The 16,542-nt window shown below is 43.2% G+C and overlaps 1 protein-coding gene across 1 annotated transcript in view; it reads right to left on the bottom strand.

Moving 5' to 3' along the window:
* LOC120043891 (kin of IRRE-like protein 3) overlaps positions 1-16,542 on the bottom strand; it is a 203,504-nt gene that overhangs the window by 69,261 nt on the left and 117,701 nt on the right. The window contains exon 6 of the mRNA XM_038988494.1: positions 5,500-5,605. Coding sequence (XP_038844422.1) covers positions 5,500-5,605 — 106 coding nt within the window. The remainder of the gene's footprint in view (positions 1-5,499; positions 5,606-16,542) is intronic.

The raw sequence follows: 16,542 nt of genomic DNA, 5'->3' as shown, positions 1-16,542 counted from the left end.
TTAATTATTTTGTGTAATGTTTTTTTTATTGCTATTTTCTGATATTGTATTCTAATTACGAATATTTCATATTTATTTAGTACTTTCAGAAACCACGCACACAAACAATATTGAAAACAATTTGCCATCTTTCATGCTGAAGATTGAGGCCAGCGTTTGAATGCAGCAATATACTGTTTGAATCTACACTCCTTTACAGTTTAACTGGAGAGAAAAACAACAAAAGACATAGGCATTTATTTTATTGAACAACAAACAAAAACATGAGGAAAAATGCAAGGGAAGACTGACAACTGTCATGTCAGTATAGATATGCATAACCCATATTTCAATATTCATGTAGTGGTTTAACATCAAAAACTGCATTCCTACCCCCCACCATTCCTACCCCCAAGTCATAGTATCATGGCAGGTCACCTGTCAAATCACTCAGTCAGTCAGTAATTGCTGCAGATTTGCTCAATACTGCCTGATTGTATGGTACTCCCCCAAGCACAGGGGTATGTCACAAGGTACACACATATACAGTGGGGCAAAAAAAGTATTTAGTCAGCCACCAATTGTGCAAGTTCTCCCACTTAAAAAGATGAGAGAGGCCTGTAATTTTCATCATAGGTACACTTCAACTATGACAGACATAATGAGGGGAAAGAATCCTGAAAATCACATTGTAGGATTTTTAATGAATTTATTTGCAAATTATGGTGGAAAATAAGTATTTGGTCACCTACAAACAAGCAAGATTTCTGGCTCTCACAGACCTGTAACTTCTTCTTTAAGAGGCTCCTCTGTCCTCCACTCGTTACCTGTATTAATGGCACCTGTTTGAACTTGTTATCAGTATAAAAGACACCTGTCCACAACCTCAAACAGTCACACTCCAAACTCCACTATGGCCAAGACCAAAGAGCTGTCAAAGGACACCAGAAACAAAATTGTAGACCTGCACCAGGCTGAGAAGACTGAATCTGCAATAGGTAACCAGCTTGGTTTGAAGAAATCAACTGTGGGAGCAATTATTAGGAAATGGAAGACATACAAGACCACTGATAATCTCCCTCGATCTGGGGCTCCACGCAAGATCTCACCCTGTGGGGTCAAAATGATCACAAGAACGGTGAGCAAAAATCCCAGAACCACACGGGGGGACCTAGTGAATGTCCTGCAGAGAGCTGGGACCAAAGTAACAAAGCCTACCATAAGTAACACACTACGCCGCCAGGGACTCAAATCCTGCAATTATATCTGCTAAGCAAGTGTATGTGAGCAATAACATTTGATTTGATTTGTTGTTGGAGAGCAGATGCTGGAAGAGTGTAAGACTGCTAAGCCAGCTGTCCACATACAAAGTGTGGCCCTTCCTGAAATGAGGAGCCAGCATGGTCATTACCACGAATGTTGGATGTCAGTGGTGGACCCGTGTAGACTATAATGTCCTTGACAAATCCTGTCTATACGTCACACATAAAGAACTTGACCCCAAACCTGTGCCTTTTGAAGGGAATGTATTGACAGAACGCCAGCCTACCCTTCCGTAACATCAGGGACTCGTCAATGCATAGGTCCTTGTATGGCACAAAGTCCCATCCAAATGCTGATGTCAGGCTGGTGAGAACATTTCTTATTTTGTGTAAGTGGTCATTTATGTTGGCAGCAGCATTTTCTATGAAATTCAGGCATGGCAGCAGAACTAGGAAGCGGTCTTGGGAAAAGGGGGTGGCAAAGAAGGGAGTTGCAAACATAGGATCCGTGCTCCAGTATTCCCTTACAGAGTTCTACTTCACTATTCCCATGAGAAGGACTGTTACCAGGAAGGTATACATTTCACTCATTGTGGTTTTCATCCATTTAGCAAGCTTCCCCCTCAATCCTGGATTTCTCTTCTACTGTAGCTCCAAGGCCTAGCGATTGATCTCCTCCACTGTCTCCCACCTGCTCCTCTGTCAGAAACAGCTTAAAGCACTCTGACTCAGAGGGAGATCGCAAGGGGGCTTTGCATTCCAGACTAGGACTCATCAAAGCCAAAAGCAGGGCCAGAGGAGGAGTGAAATGGCTGGCGGCCTTTCAGCTACCACAGCCCCTCCGTACTTCACCCACTGTTGGTCTGCCTCTATCACCACCAGCATCTTCAGAGGGATCTGGGACTTTGTCAGTGGGCAAGGGGTCTTCAGATTCAGGGTTCTCAATGGCCACAAGGCTGGGGGGCAACTCCTCACTGTTACTGTCAGAATCTGATTCCTAATTTTAATACTCAGATTCTTTGTCAGAATAAACAAAAACCTCCATAATTTCCACATATCTGGGTAGTCTCCTTTTGAAAGAAATTGCTAAGGCTACAGCTTAGCCAACTAGCTATATACATAAACAACAACACCGAATGGCTCCGAGCGAGTATCAGGGTTGATGTGATTGGTTGCCAGCACACACCAACTGTATCAATAAATCACCTTCAGAAAATGGTTTGTGTCTTAATAATTTATTTACTCTTTTATTCACGGTTTCAAGTCCTGCATTCCGATTCTTGCATAGATTGTATTGGAAACAAATGATGTGTGTAAAATACTTTTTTGAATGTTGTGCTGATTATGATAAGCTAATGCTAAGCTAATTGCCAATAATGTGTGGAGCCATGTTTGTTGACATTGTTCAATGCCTTCTGTGTGTTACGTTAATGTTGGTCAGACCAAAGATGTTATAACAAAACGAGGTAAAGGTAAACTTCCCAAAGTGAATGATGGGAAGTTAATGATGGTAGATGACACAACCCCTTCAACATGCATACTGCAGACAGACCTCATCTTATTTTTGGTTAGGGTGGCTGGGAATTAACCAAAATGAATGCTTGTGTTAGCTCACACTTTCCTCAGTCAGTGCTTGTTAGCCCCCCCCCCTGCACAGGCATATGGCAGAGATATAACCGCCATCGTCTCAGGGACCCCCGCCCATCTATAATCAATGAGATGCCAGCTGCTGTCAAGGAGTTAAGGTCTAAGGGGAGATCTGGGTACATTTAGCACGCTTTTTTACGCCGACTAACCACCTGCCCCACCCCGGACTACCTACAACAATGTGAAACCTACAGTTGAAGTCAGAAGTTTACATACACCTTAGCCAAATACATTTAAACTCAGTTTTTCACAATTCCTGACATTTAATCCGAGTAACAATTCCCTGTCTTAGGTTAATTAGGATCACCACTTTATTTTAAGAATGTGAAATGTCAGAATAATAGTAGAGAGAATGATTTATTTCAGATTTTATTTCTTTCACCACATTCCCAGTGGGTTAGAAGTTTACATACACTTAATATTATTAGTATTTGGTAGCATTGCCTTTAATTTTTTTTACTTGGGTCAAACATTTCGAGTAGCCTTCCACAAGCTTCCCACAATAAGTTGGGTGAATTTTGGCCCATTCCTCCTGACAGAGCTGGTGTAACTGAGTCAGGTTTGGAGGCCTCCTTGCTCGCACACTCTTTTTCAGGTCTGCCCACACATTTTCTATAGGATTGAGGTCAGGGCTTTGTGATGGCCACTCCAATACCTTGACTTTTTGTCCTTAAGCCATTTTGCCACAACTTTGGTGTCACGGCCGTTTAAAAGAGTGAACCAAGGCGTAGCGTTTTGAGCGTACATACTTATTTATATATTTACCGATGTCGCCAACAAAAACAATAAATAGCAAACCGACACGTGACGCCAACGTAGTGCATCCAGGCAACTAACAAGGACAACTACCCACAAAACCCCCTTGGAAAATGGCAACCTAAATAGGCTCCCCAATCAGAGACAACGATAAACAGCTGTCTCTGATTGGAAACCCATCCAGGCCACCATCAACCTAATTACCCCTAGACAATACAAAATCCCCATAGATAACAAAAACCCTAGACAAGACAAAACCCATAGACAATACAAAAACTAAACAAACCACCCTTGTCACACCCTGACCTAACCAAATAATAAAGAAACCAAATATAACTAAAGTCAGGGCGTGACATTTGGAAGTATGTGTAACGGATGTGAAATGGCTAGCTAGTTAGCGGTGGTGCGCGCTAGCAGCCTTTCAGTCGGTTACGTCACTTGCTCTGAAACCTAGAAGTAGTGGTTCCCCTTGCTCTGCAAGGGCCGCGGCCTTTGTGGAGCGATGGGTAACGATGCTTCGTGGGTGTCAGTTGTTGATGTGTGCAGAGGGTCCCTGGTTCGCGCCCGGGTATGGGCGAGGAGACGGACGTAAAGTTATACTGTTACATATGCTTGGGGTCATTGCCCATTTGGAAGACCCATTTCAGACCAAGCATTAACTTCCTGACTGATGTCTTGAGATGTTGCTTCAATATATCCATATAATTTTCCTTCCACATGATGCCATCTATTTTGTGAAGTGCACCAGTCCCCCCTGCAGCAAAGAGCCCCCACAACATGATGCTGCCACCCCCCTGCTTCACAGTTAGGATTGTGTTCTTCAGCTTGCAAGCATCCCCCTTTTTCCTCCAAACATAACGATGGTCATTATGGCCAAACAGTTCTATTTTTGTTTCATCAAACCAGAGGACATTTCTCCAAAAAGTATGGCCTTTCAGGTTATGTCGATTTAGGACTTGTTTTACTGTGGATATAGATACTTTTTGTACCTGTTTCCTCCATCATCTTCACAAGAACGTCTCCTTCCTGAGGGGGATGATGGCTGTGTGATCCCATGGTGTTTATACTTGCGTACTATTGTTTGTACAGATGAACGTGGTACCTTCAGGCATTTAGAAATTGCTCCCAAAGATGAATCAGACTTGTGGAGGTCTACAATTTTTTTCAGAGGTCTTGCTGATTTCTTTTGATTTCTCCATGATGTCAAGCAAAAAGGCACTGAGGTACAGGTACACCTCCAATTGACTCAAATTATGTCATTTAGCCTATCGGAAGCTTCTAAAGCCATGGCATAATTTTGGGGAATTTCCCAAGCTGTTTAAAGGCACAGTCAACTTAGATGATGTAAACTTCTGACCCACTGGAATTGTGATACAGTGAATTATAAGTGAAATAATCTGTCTCTGAACAATTGTTGGAAGAAGTACTGGAAGAATACTTGTCATGTACAAAGTAGATGTCCTAACCGACTTGCCAAAACTATAGTTTGTTAACAAGAAATTTGTGGAGTGGTTGAAAAATTAGTTTTAATGACTCCAACCTAAGTGTATGTAAACTTCCGACTTCAACTGTATGTGGTTGTTTCCTGTGTTATACCCCAGTAGAGCAGCAGAACATGGACAGAGAGACTACGGAACTCCTAAAGCAGCCTGTGTGCATAAACATGAGCGGAATGTAGATTGTGTGTATATAGGCCTACTGAACACAATAAGGGCATCAAAAAGTGGAGATTTTGGGTCACCCAAACCAAAGATTTAAATTGGAGAGAAAAATAGACGTGTGTGTGTGAGGAAGAGAGTGTGTGTGTGTGTGTGTGTGTGTGTGTGTGTCTGTATATGCAGGTGTACTATCTCACCTGTAGTGGATGACTGGTGGGTTAGCTTTGGCAGAGCAGTGGAACTTTACCAGATTGCCCTCCATTATGGGCTGGGGCTCCACAGATAGGTTGACCAGGGGCAGGTCTACATGGGAGAGAACAGAGGGTTAGTCTATAAACCAATGCCAGAGTATGGTGTTAATATTAGCACAGCCTCAAGTCCTGCCGAGACTGAGGCTGTCCTATGGACATCGTACAGGTGAGTCTGTGCCTGGGTCGTGCTCGTTAGGGCACGCTACCAAAATTGAATTTACAAAATTTGTAATAATTTTGTATTGGACAAGTCAAAATCAATATAAAATTTTACTGGTCACATACACACATTTATCAGATGTTATTACGGGTGTAGCAAAATGCTTGAGTTCCTAGCTCCAAAAGTACAGTAGTAACTAACAATTTCAAGGATTTCATAAGTGTCAAAGGCTTTTATTGACAATTACATGATGCAAAGAGACAATATTTGCAGTGCTGATCCTTCTCTTTCAAGACCTCTGCAATCCGCCCTGGCATGCTGTCAATTAACTTATGGGCCACATCCTGACCGATGGCAGCCCATTCTTGCATAATCAATGCTTGGAGTTTGTCAGAACTTGTGGCTTTTCGTTTGTCCACCCGCCTCTTGAGGATTGACCACAAGTTCTCAATGGGATTAAGGGCTGGGGAGTTTCTTGGCCATGGACCCAAAATATCAATGTTTTGTTCCCCGCACCACTTAGTTATCACTTTTGCCTTATGGTAAGGTGCTCCATCATGCTGGAAAAGGCATTGTTTGTCACCAAACTGTTCCTGGATGGTTGGGAGAAGTTGCTCTTGGAGGATGTGTTGGTACCATTCTTTATTCATGGCTGTGTTCTTAGGCAAAATTGTCAGTGAGCCCACTCCCTTGGCTGAGAAGCAACCCCACACATGAATGGTCTCAGGATGTTTTACTGTTGGCATGACACAGGACTGAAGGTAGCGCTCACCTTGTCTTCTCCGGACAAGCTTTTTCCAGATGCCCCAAACAATCAGAAAGGGGATTCATCAGAGAAAAGTACTTTATCCCAGTCCTCAGCAGTCCAATCCCTGTACCTTTTGCAGAATATCAGTCTGTCCCTGATGTTTTTCCTGGAGAGAAGTGGCTTCTTTGCTGCCCTTCTTGACACCAGGCCACCCTCCAAAAGTCTTCACCTCAGTGTGCATGCAGATGCACTCACACCTGCCTGCTGCCATTCCTGAGCAAGCTCTGTACTGGTGGTGCCCCGATCCCACAGCTGAATCAACTTTAGGAAACGGTCCTGGCACTTGCTGGACTTTCTTGGGCGCCCTGAAGCCTTCTTCACAACAATTGAACCGCTTTCCTTGAAGTTCTTGATGATCCGATAAATGGTTGATGTAGGTGCAATCTTACTGGCAGCAATATCCTTGCCTGTGAAGCCCTTTTTGAGTAAAGCAATGATGACGGCATGTGTTTCCTTACAGGTAACAATGTTTGACAGAGGAAGAACAATGATTCCAAGTACCATCCTCCTTTTGAAGCTTCCAGTCTGTTATTCGAACTCAATCAGCATGACAGAGTGATCTCCAGCCTTGTCCTCGTCAACACTCACACCTGTGTTAACGAGAGAATCACTGACATGACGTCAGCTGGTCCTTTTGTGGCAGGGCTGAAATGCAGTGGAAATGTTTTTGGGGGATTCCGTGCATTTGCATGGCAAAGAGGGACTTTGCAATTATTTGCAATTCATCTTATCACTCTTCATAACGTTCTGGAGTATATGCAAATTCCCATCATACAAACTGAGGCAGCAGACTTTGTGAAAATTAATATTTGTGTCATTCTCAAAACTTTTGGCCACGACTGTACATTTGAAATAAGTAAAGCAGTATGTAAACATTACTAAAGTGAATAGTGTTCCATTGTTAAAGTGACCAGTGATTCCATGTCTATGTATATAGGGCAGCAGCCTCTAAGGTGCATGGTTGAGTAACCGGGTGGTAATCGGCTAGTGATGCTATTTAACATTCTGATGGCCTTGAGATAGAAGCAATTTTTCAGTCTCTCTGACCCAGCTTTGATGCACCTGTACTGACCTCACTTTCTGGATGGTAAAGGGGTGAATAGGCCTTGGCTTGGGTGGTTGATGTCCTTGATTATCTTTTTGCCCTTCCTGTGACATCGGGTGCTGTAGGTGTCTTGGAGGACAGGCAGTGTGCCCACGGTGATGCAATGGGCAGACCGCACCACCCTCTGGAGAGCCCTGTAGTTGCAGGCAGTGCAATTGCCACAACTGTAAACATTTGTGAGGTTCTTAGGGCACAAGCCACATTTCTTCAGCTTCCTGAGGCTGAAGAGGTGCTGTTGCGCCTTCTTCACAACACTGTCTGTGTGGTTGAATCATTTCAGATTGTCAGTGATGTGTATACGCAGGAACTTGTAGCTTTTCTCCTTCTCCACTGAGGTCCCGTCGATGTGGATAGGGTTGTGCTCCCTCTGCTGTTTCATGAAGTCCACAATCAGCTCCTTTGTTTTGTTGGCATCGAGGGAGAGGTTACTTTCCTGGCACCACTCCGCCAGGCCCCTCAACTCCTCCCTGTAGGGGGTCTCGTCATTGTTGGTAATCAGGCCTACTACTGTTGTGTCGTCTACAAAAGTTATTGAGTTGGAGGCCTGCGTTGCCACGCAGTCATGGGTGAACAGGGAGTACAGGAGGGGGACTGTGCACGCACCCTTGTAGGGCCCCAGTGTTGAGGATCAGAGAAGGGGAGGTGTTGTTTCCTACCGTCACCACCTGGGGTCGGTCCATCAGGAAGACTGGGATAGGGAGAGATTGAATATGTCCGTAAACACTGTCTGCGGATGCGGCTAGGGAAGCCGTCTGGGCCGGCAGCCCTGCGAGGCTTAACGCGCTTAAATGTCTCAGTCACGTCGGCCACGGAGAAGGAGAGGTGTTTAGCTTGTCCGGGAGCAAAACGTCTGTGTCCGCGACATGGCTGATAGTCCCTTTGTAATTCATGATTGTTTCATGTCTGATCCATTGAATTGCAACTCTACTTTGTCTCTGTACTTACTTTTTTGCTTGTTTGATTGCCTTACGGAGGGAATAACTACACTGTTTGTATTCAACCTTATGCCGAGTCACCTTGTCATGGTTAAATGTGGTGGTTCGCACTTTAAGTTTTGCAAGAATGGTACCGTCTATCCACTGTTTCTGATTTGGATAGGTTTAAATAGTCACAGTGGGAACAACGTTGCATATACACTTCCTATTGAACTCAGTCACCGTGTCCATGTATTTGTCAATGTTATTCTCAGAGGCTACCTGGAACATATCCCAGTCCATGTGATCAAAACAATCTTGAAGCATGGATTCCGATTGGTCAGACTTGCGTTGAACAGACCTTAGCAAGGTAAAGTTTCTGCCTATAGGAAGGGAGAAGCAGAATGAAGTCGTGATCTGATAGCGTGAGTACTACAGTCAATGTGTTGATAGAACTTCGGTAGCGTTTTCCTCAAATTTGCTTTGTTAAAATCCCCAGCCTCAATAAATGCAGCCTCAGGATATGTGGTTTCCAGTTCGCACAAAGCCCAGTGTAGCTCAGCTTGTCGTAGTTTCGGCTTTAGGGGAATATACACAGCTGTGACTATAACCAAAGATAATTTTCTTGGGAGGTAATACGGTTGGCATTTGATTGTGAGGTTTTTTAGGTTTGGTGAACAAAAGTACTTGAGTGTCTGTAGGTTATCACAATCTCATCATGACTAGTTAATCATGAAAGATACACCACTGCCTTTATTCTTCCCGGAGAGTTCTTTATTCCTGTCTGCGCGATGCACTGAGAACCCAGCTGGCTGTATGGACGGGGACAGTATATCCGGAGAGAGCCATGATTCCGTGAAACAGTATGTTACAGACCCTGATGTTTTTCTGGAAGGAGCTCCTCTACTTCATTATCCAGAGACTGAACATTAGCGAGTAATATACTCGGAAGCAGTGGATGGTGTGCACGCCTCCTGAGTCGGACTAGAAGTCCAGGCCGAATACCTCTTCTCAGCCAGCAGCGTCTTGGAGCAGCCTCTGGGATAAGTTCAATTGCCCTGGGGGGTACGAACAAAATATAAAATTCGGGAAAGTCGTATTCCTGGTCGTAATCTTGGTGAGAGACCGTCGCTCTGATATCCAATAGTTATTTCTGGCTGTATGTAATAATGCTAAAAAGTCCAGCTAATCCCCATGTTTCACTCCCTTTTCTGTTTTGGTGCCTAATGAACACCCCCCCCCCCCCTTAGACAGGGAGAGAGGATGTGTTAACCAACATTGGATATGACGACAGCATCTAGGGCTCAATGACATTAAAGGCATAGTTCAGGATTTTGGCAATGAAGCCCTTTACTTCAGTCAGATGAATGAGTGGATACAATTTTTATGTTTCTGCGTGCAATTTGAAGGATGTTGCTATCAAACCTTTGCCCAATTGCTAACTAGCGTTAGCTTGACTAGAATATTGCTAACTAGCATTAGCTTGACTATTGGAAGTCTATGGGAACAGCTAGCATGCTAGATTTTCAGTCATTTCGCCTATGCTAGCAAGCATTGGCTCTCGAAACTAACTAACTTTCTTCTTACTGGATGCAGATACATACAAATGGTATCCATAAGTTAATCTGAATCTTTGGAAGTAAATATCGCCATCCCTTTAAACACCCAGTGCAGCATTTGCTGAAATAGTGATTAACGACATATTGCGGTTAATTGAAATTGTAAAATGTTTAATTCGGTTCCCTATTAGCTTTTGCAGAAGCAGCAACTATTCTTCCTACAACAAAATCAGACTTAAAGGGACATTTCACCCTGGCTCTGTCATAGCATACAGTCATTACTATATTCACAACATTATGTTTTTAATCATAAACATCACAATTATCCAAACCACAAGCTAGAACTAGCACATTTTAATTTCACAGGTAGAATTGAGAAGTTTCGACTCCCTTTGTATTCGTCTGCTCATAGTGAACCACAAAGTCTGGCATTCATAGCGAATGCTGATCGTGCCCACAAACTTGAATAATGACGTTGTTTACTTCGTACGACCAACACACAGTAATCTCAGAACTTCTAAAGGCAAGTTTTCTTTAAAAAACGTTTGTTTTTCACAGTTTTTCATCATGCCCGTGTAGTGTTCTGTGCCTGGCAGTGCTAATTACAAACAAGATTTATCCCGCTTCTGCCAGTGGCTTGTGGCTATCAAGAATGATGCGGTGACCAAAGACTATCAGAGGGATTTTCAGGCTTAACTGATGGGGAATCCATTTCGACGACAGCTGAGAAGTGATGCGATACCATCCATTTTTCCCCCCATTTATAACAAAAATGTAAGATTCTGAATTACAGGTAACCTAAAGTTAGCTAGCTTGCTAGCCTAGCCAGCCAAGTTAGCTATCTTTTGGTATATACACTGTCAGTCAATTTGGCCTATTCCATGGTAGTCACTGCAAGACTGGTAGCTACCTTCAGCAGAGCAAACATGGTTGTTCGTTCTATCTTTGACTGACGTAAGCTAGCTAATGTTACCAAATAAAGAGTATCTCAATTGGTAGACATCTACTCCAACAGTCTGGAAAACACTCCGTTACTAAAAATAGAATTGTCAATATAGCTACAGTAACTAACTCATGTGTATAAATCATTTATGGTTGGTTCATTGGTTCTCAGCCAGTCTCAGCTGGCTAGCAAGCTTGCTGCCAATTTAGTGAGGCTACTAAGCAAACAGCAAGCTGAAAATATTGAAATGTCCTTGTTAGGTATACTTTGCTAGCCAGTCAAATATACACTGCTCAAAAAAATAAAGGGAACACTTAAACAACACAATGTAACTCCAAGTCAATCACACTTCTGTGAAATCAAACTGTCCACTTAGGAAGCAACACTGATTGACAATAAATTTCACATGCTGTTGTGCAAATGGAATAGACAAAAGGTGGAAATTATAGGCAATTAGCAAGACACCCCCAAAAAAGGAGTGATTCTGCAGGTGGTGACCACAGACCACTTCTCAGTTCCTATGCTTCCTGGCTGATGTTTTGGTCACTTTTGAATGCTGGCGGTGCTCTCACTCTAGTGGTAGCATGAGACGGAGTCTACAACCCACACAAGTGGCTCAGGTAGTGCAGTTCATCCAGGATGGCACATCAATGCGAGCTGTGGCAAAAAGGTTTGCTGTGTCTGTCAGCGTAGTGTCCAGAGCATGGAGGCGCTACCAGGAGACAGGCCAGTACATCAGGAGACGTGGAGGAGGCCGTAGGAGGGCAACAACCCAGCAGCAGGACCGCTACCTCCGCCTTTGTGCAAGGAGGTGCACTGCCAGAGCCCTGCAAAATGACCTCCAGCAGGCCACAAATGTGCATGTGTCAGCATATGGTCTCACAAGGGGTCTGAGGATCTCATCTCGGTACCTAATGGCAGTCAGGCTACCTCTGGCGAGCACATGGAGGGCTGTGCGGCCCCACAAAGAAATGCCACCCCACACCATGACTGACCCATCGCCAAACCGGTCATGCTGGAGGATGTTGCAGGCAGCAGAACGTTCTCCACGGCGTCTCCAGACTCTGTCACGTCTGTTACATGTGCTCATGTGCTCAGTGTGAACCTGCTTTCATCTGTGAAGAGCACAGGGCGCCAGTGGCGAATTTGCCAATCTTGGTGTTCTCTGGCAAATGCCAAACGTCCTGCACGGTGTTGGGCTGTTTCTGACCGTTTGAGCAGACACATGCACATTTGTGGCCTGCTGGAGGTCATTTTGCAGGGCGCTGGCAGTGCACCTCCTTGCACAAAGGCGGAGGTAGCGGTCCTGCTGCTGGGTTGTTGCCCTCCTACGGCCTCCTCCACGTCTCCTGATGTACTGGCCTGTCTCCTGGTAGCGCCTCCATGCTCTGGACACTACGCTGACAGACACAGCAAACCTTTTTGCCACAGCTCGCATTGATGTGCCATCCTGGATGAACTGCACTACCTGAGCCACTTGTGTGGGTTGTAGACTCCGTCTCATGCTACCACTAGAGTGAGAGCACCGCCAGCATTCAAAAGTGACCAAAACATCAGCCAGGAAGCATAGGAACTGAGAAGTGGTCTGTAGTCACCACCTGCAGAATCACTCCTTTTTTGGGGGTGTCTTGCTAATTGCCTATAATTTCCACCTTTTGTCTATTCCATTTGCACAACAGCATGTGAAATGTATTGTCAATCAGTGTTGCTTCCTAAGTGGACAGTTTGATTTCACAGAAGTGTGATTGACTTGGAGTTACATTGTGTTGTTTAAGTGTTCCCTTTATTTTTTTGAGCAGTGTAGATAAATACAATTAGTGGAGTGGTTAAATTGTGTGTTTTGTTGTAGGTGGTACAGAATCTGAGTTCACCAACATGCACTTCAAACCTATAGCTCTGCACAAGGTGAAGGTAAGTTGGCCAAAATATTTACAAGCTGACAGCTAAGATAGGTCCATTTACAGTAAGCATGGTATAAACATGAATTGGGTAGTGTTTGTATGATTTGTGTTATGGGGTTACAGGTGATTAGACTTAGTCTGAGGACCACAGAGTACCTTCCAGACCATGTAATCCATTTAGTTTATCCCTCTTCACCTTTTTTCTAAAACTCAGGTTATCTGGAGTCATTCCACAGTGCCCTGCTGAAAAATACCCCAAAGTGGGGGCCTTTTTGGGTACACAAGCATGAGGGAGGGGACACACCTTACGGTTATGGAGCACAACAGATTGTGGGACAGACACCACCAGCAAGGAACACTGAAAGGTATACAATAAAGACTACAACAGTAATGACACAACCGCTTTATTCTCTCTGCAGATTCTCAAAACACAATACAAATTTCTGTGGAAAGGGCAACTATTGACAAGAATTATCTGTCAAAGTCAATGGGCTGGAGGAGGTTTACAGACAGTACTTTGAGATGAGGGAGTTTTGGTTGTGCAGGGTTATGCTTAGACAGTTAATGTGTTGAGTGATTTAGGTGCAATTTCTTATCAATCTCCCATACATAAATTCATACTGTGCAAGAACCGCCTTCCTAAGACTTTTCACACCTTTAGCCCAGCCCATTCACATTGTTGACTGATCCTTCCTCTAAAAAGCAGCTCCTAATGTCCCCTCATTGTGCCTCAACAATATGCTAGATGGTAAAGATATCAACTGAATGGGACCAACAAAGGCATGTTGTCCTACGTCCCTTCCACAAAGTGTAAAATGCTAAGACCACAACCGTATCTTTCCAGGAGAAGTGCAGCACCAGGAAATCTTCTGCAAGAGGACCATCTAGTTGGTGGTTAAGAAGCCCTACACCACTTTTGGCAGAGTCTTATCTTAGCTAGCCGTTCAGGACAAGGCCATCACAATAAGCACAAGGAGTCTCAGCTTCCCCAGCCCACCATTGCCAGTGTGCCTTATAAAGGACTATGGCTGCGTTTACACAGGCAGCCCAATTCTGATCTTTTTTTCACTAATTGGTCTTTTGACCAATCAGATCAGATCTTATAAGGATCTGATGTGATTAAGACCAATTAGTGGAAGAAAATGATCAGAATTGGGCTGCCTGTGTAAACACAGCAAGTGTTGCTAAGCGTAAGACTATTTAGAACATTGGTCTCCAACCCTGTTCCTGGAGAGCTACACTCCTGTAGGTTTTCGCTCCAACCCCAGTTGTAACTAACCTGGTTCAGTTTATCAACCAGTTAACTATTTGAATCAGGTGTGCTAGATTAGGGTTGGAGTGGAAATCTACAGGACGGTAGCTCTCCAGGAACAGGGTTGGAGAGCCTTGATGTAGAACCCCCATAAAATAAATATGGATATTTTTTAATCAACCTTCAAAATATGTCTCCCATTATGGATTCACAGAATATATTTCTACTGAACAAAAATATAAACGCAACATGTAAAGTGTTGTTCCCATGTTTCATGAGCTGAAATAAAATATCCCATGAATGTTCCCTATGCACAAAAAGCTTATTTATTTTACATTTTGAGCACAAATTGGTTTACATCCCTGTTAGTGAGCATTTCTCCTTTACCAAGATCATCCATTCAACTGAAAGGTGTGGCATATCAAGAAGCTGATTAAACAGCATGATCATTACACAGGTACACCTTGTGCTGGGGACAATAAAAGGCCATTCTAAAATGTGCAGTTTTGTGACACAATACAATACCAAAGATGTTATAAGTTTTGAGGGAGAATGAAATTGCCATCCTGACTGCAGGCATGTCCACCAGAGCTTTTGCCAAAGAATTGAATGTTCATTTCTCTACTATAAACCACTTCCAACGTTATATTAGAGAATGTGGCACTAAGTCCAACTGGCCTCACAACCACAGACCACGTGCAACCACGCCAGCCCAGGAAATCCACTTCTTCACCTGCTAGATCCTCTGAGAGGGTGCTGAGGAGTGTTTCTGTCTTTAATAAAGCCCTTTTGTGGGTAAAAACTAATGTTGATTGGCTGGACCCTTGGCTGCACCCTTGCCCAGTCATGCGACATCCATAGATTAGAGCCTAATTAATTCATTTCAAGTGACTGGTTTCCTTATATGAACTGTAACGCAGTAAAATCTTTGAAATTGTTGCATGTTGCGTGTATATTTTTGTTCAGTGTATATATAAGCTGTACAGGGCTCTGTAGAATCAAACAGATGCTAGACATTCAGATATCCAAAGAATGTTTGGTTATTTGTTCAAATCTAAAATACAAGAGTATACACAATTTAATGCTAACTCAAAAGAACTGGGTATTCAACAACAGTGTTATATGGTAAAAGCAACATACTAAAAAATTGTATGAACAGTGTAGTATAGTTTAGTGTGTCTGAGTGTGTTTCAGGTGTAGAGACACACAAGCGCAGAGAATAGTAGTTACAGATTATTACACCAGATAATGGGATTTACCTAAAGATTTTTAAAGACATGTTGTCTATTTCAAGTCTTCTGTCATTGATCGAGACAGGTGGGTGTCCACCCCAAGTGCTGCATGTCATGATGACAGAGAGCTGTCTTGATCAATGAGTGAGAAGACTTTAAAGAGACACAATGTTGGTGCACATATTGCTGGATTATTTTATGGAGCAAAAAAATATATTTTGGGATTGAGGGCAGCATTTTCACTTTTGGATGAATAACATGCCCAGAGTAAACTGCCTCCTACTCAGTCCCAGATGCTAATATATGCATAGTATTATTAGTATTGGATAGAAAACACTCTGAAGTTTCTAAAACTGTTTGAATGATGTCTGTGAGTATAACAGAACTCATATGGCAGGCAACAACCTGATAAAAAATCAAAACAGGAAGTGGGAAATCTGAGGTTTGTAGTTTTTGAACTCAGCCCCTATCGAATACACAGTGGGATATGGGTTATTTTGCACTTCCTAAGGCTTCCACTAGATGTCAACCGTCTTTAGAACGTTGTTTTAAGCTTCTACCATGAAGGGGGGCCGGATGAGAGCTGGTCTGGCAGCAGCCTCGTTCTCAGTCATGCGTGTTCACATCAGAGGTAGCTCTCGTTCCATTGCTTTTCTACAGACAATGGAATTCTCCGGTTGGAACATTATTGAACATTTATGATAAAAACATCCTAAAGATTGATTCTATACTTAGTTTGACAAGTTTCTACGACCTGTAATATAACTTTTTGAACTTTTCGTCCGACTGGACCTGAACGCGCGTTTGGATTTGGTTACTAAATGCCCTAACAAAAGAAGCTATTTGGACATAATTGATGGACTTTATGGAACAAATCAAACATTAATTGTGGAACTGGGATTCCTGGGAGTGCATTCTGATGAAGATCATCAAAGGTAAGTGAATATTTATAATGCCATTTCTAACTAATGTTGACGGCGCAACATGGCGGATATTTCTTTTGGCTGTTTTGGGCTCTGAGCGCCGTACTCAGATTATGCATTTTCCATAAAGTTTTTTTGAAATCTGACACAGCGGTTGCATTAAGGAGAAGTTTATCTATATTTCCATGTATA

The sequence above is a fragment of the Salvelinus namaycush genome, chromosome 3 (assembly GCF_016432855.1).
Source record: "Salvelinus namaycush isolate Seneca chromosome 3, SaNama_1.0, whole genome shotgun sequence".
Classification (NCBI taxonomy): Eukaryota; Metazoa; Chordata; class Actinopteri; order Salmoniformes; family Salmonidae; genus Salvelinus; species Salvelinus namaycush.
Note: the sequence above shows the minus strand (reverse complement) of the source record. Positions and strands in the feature narration are given on the sequence as shown.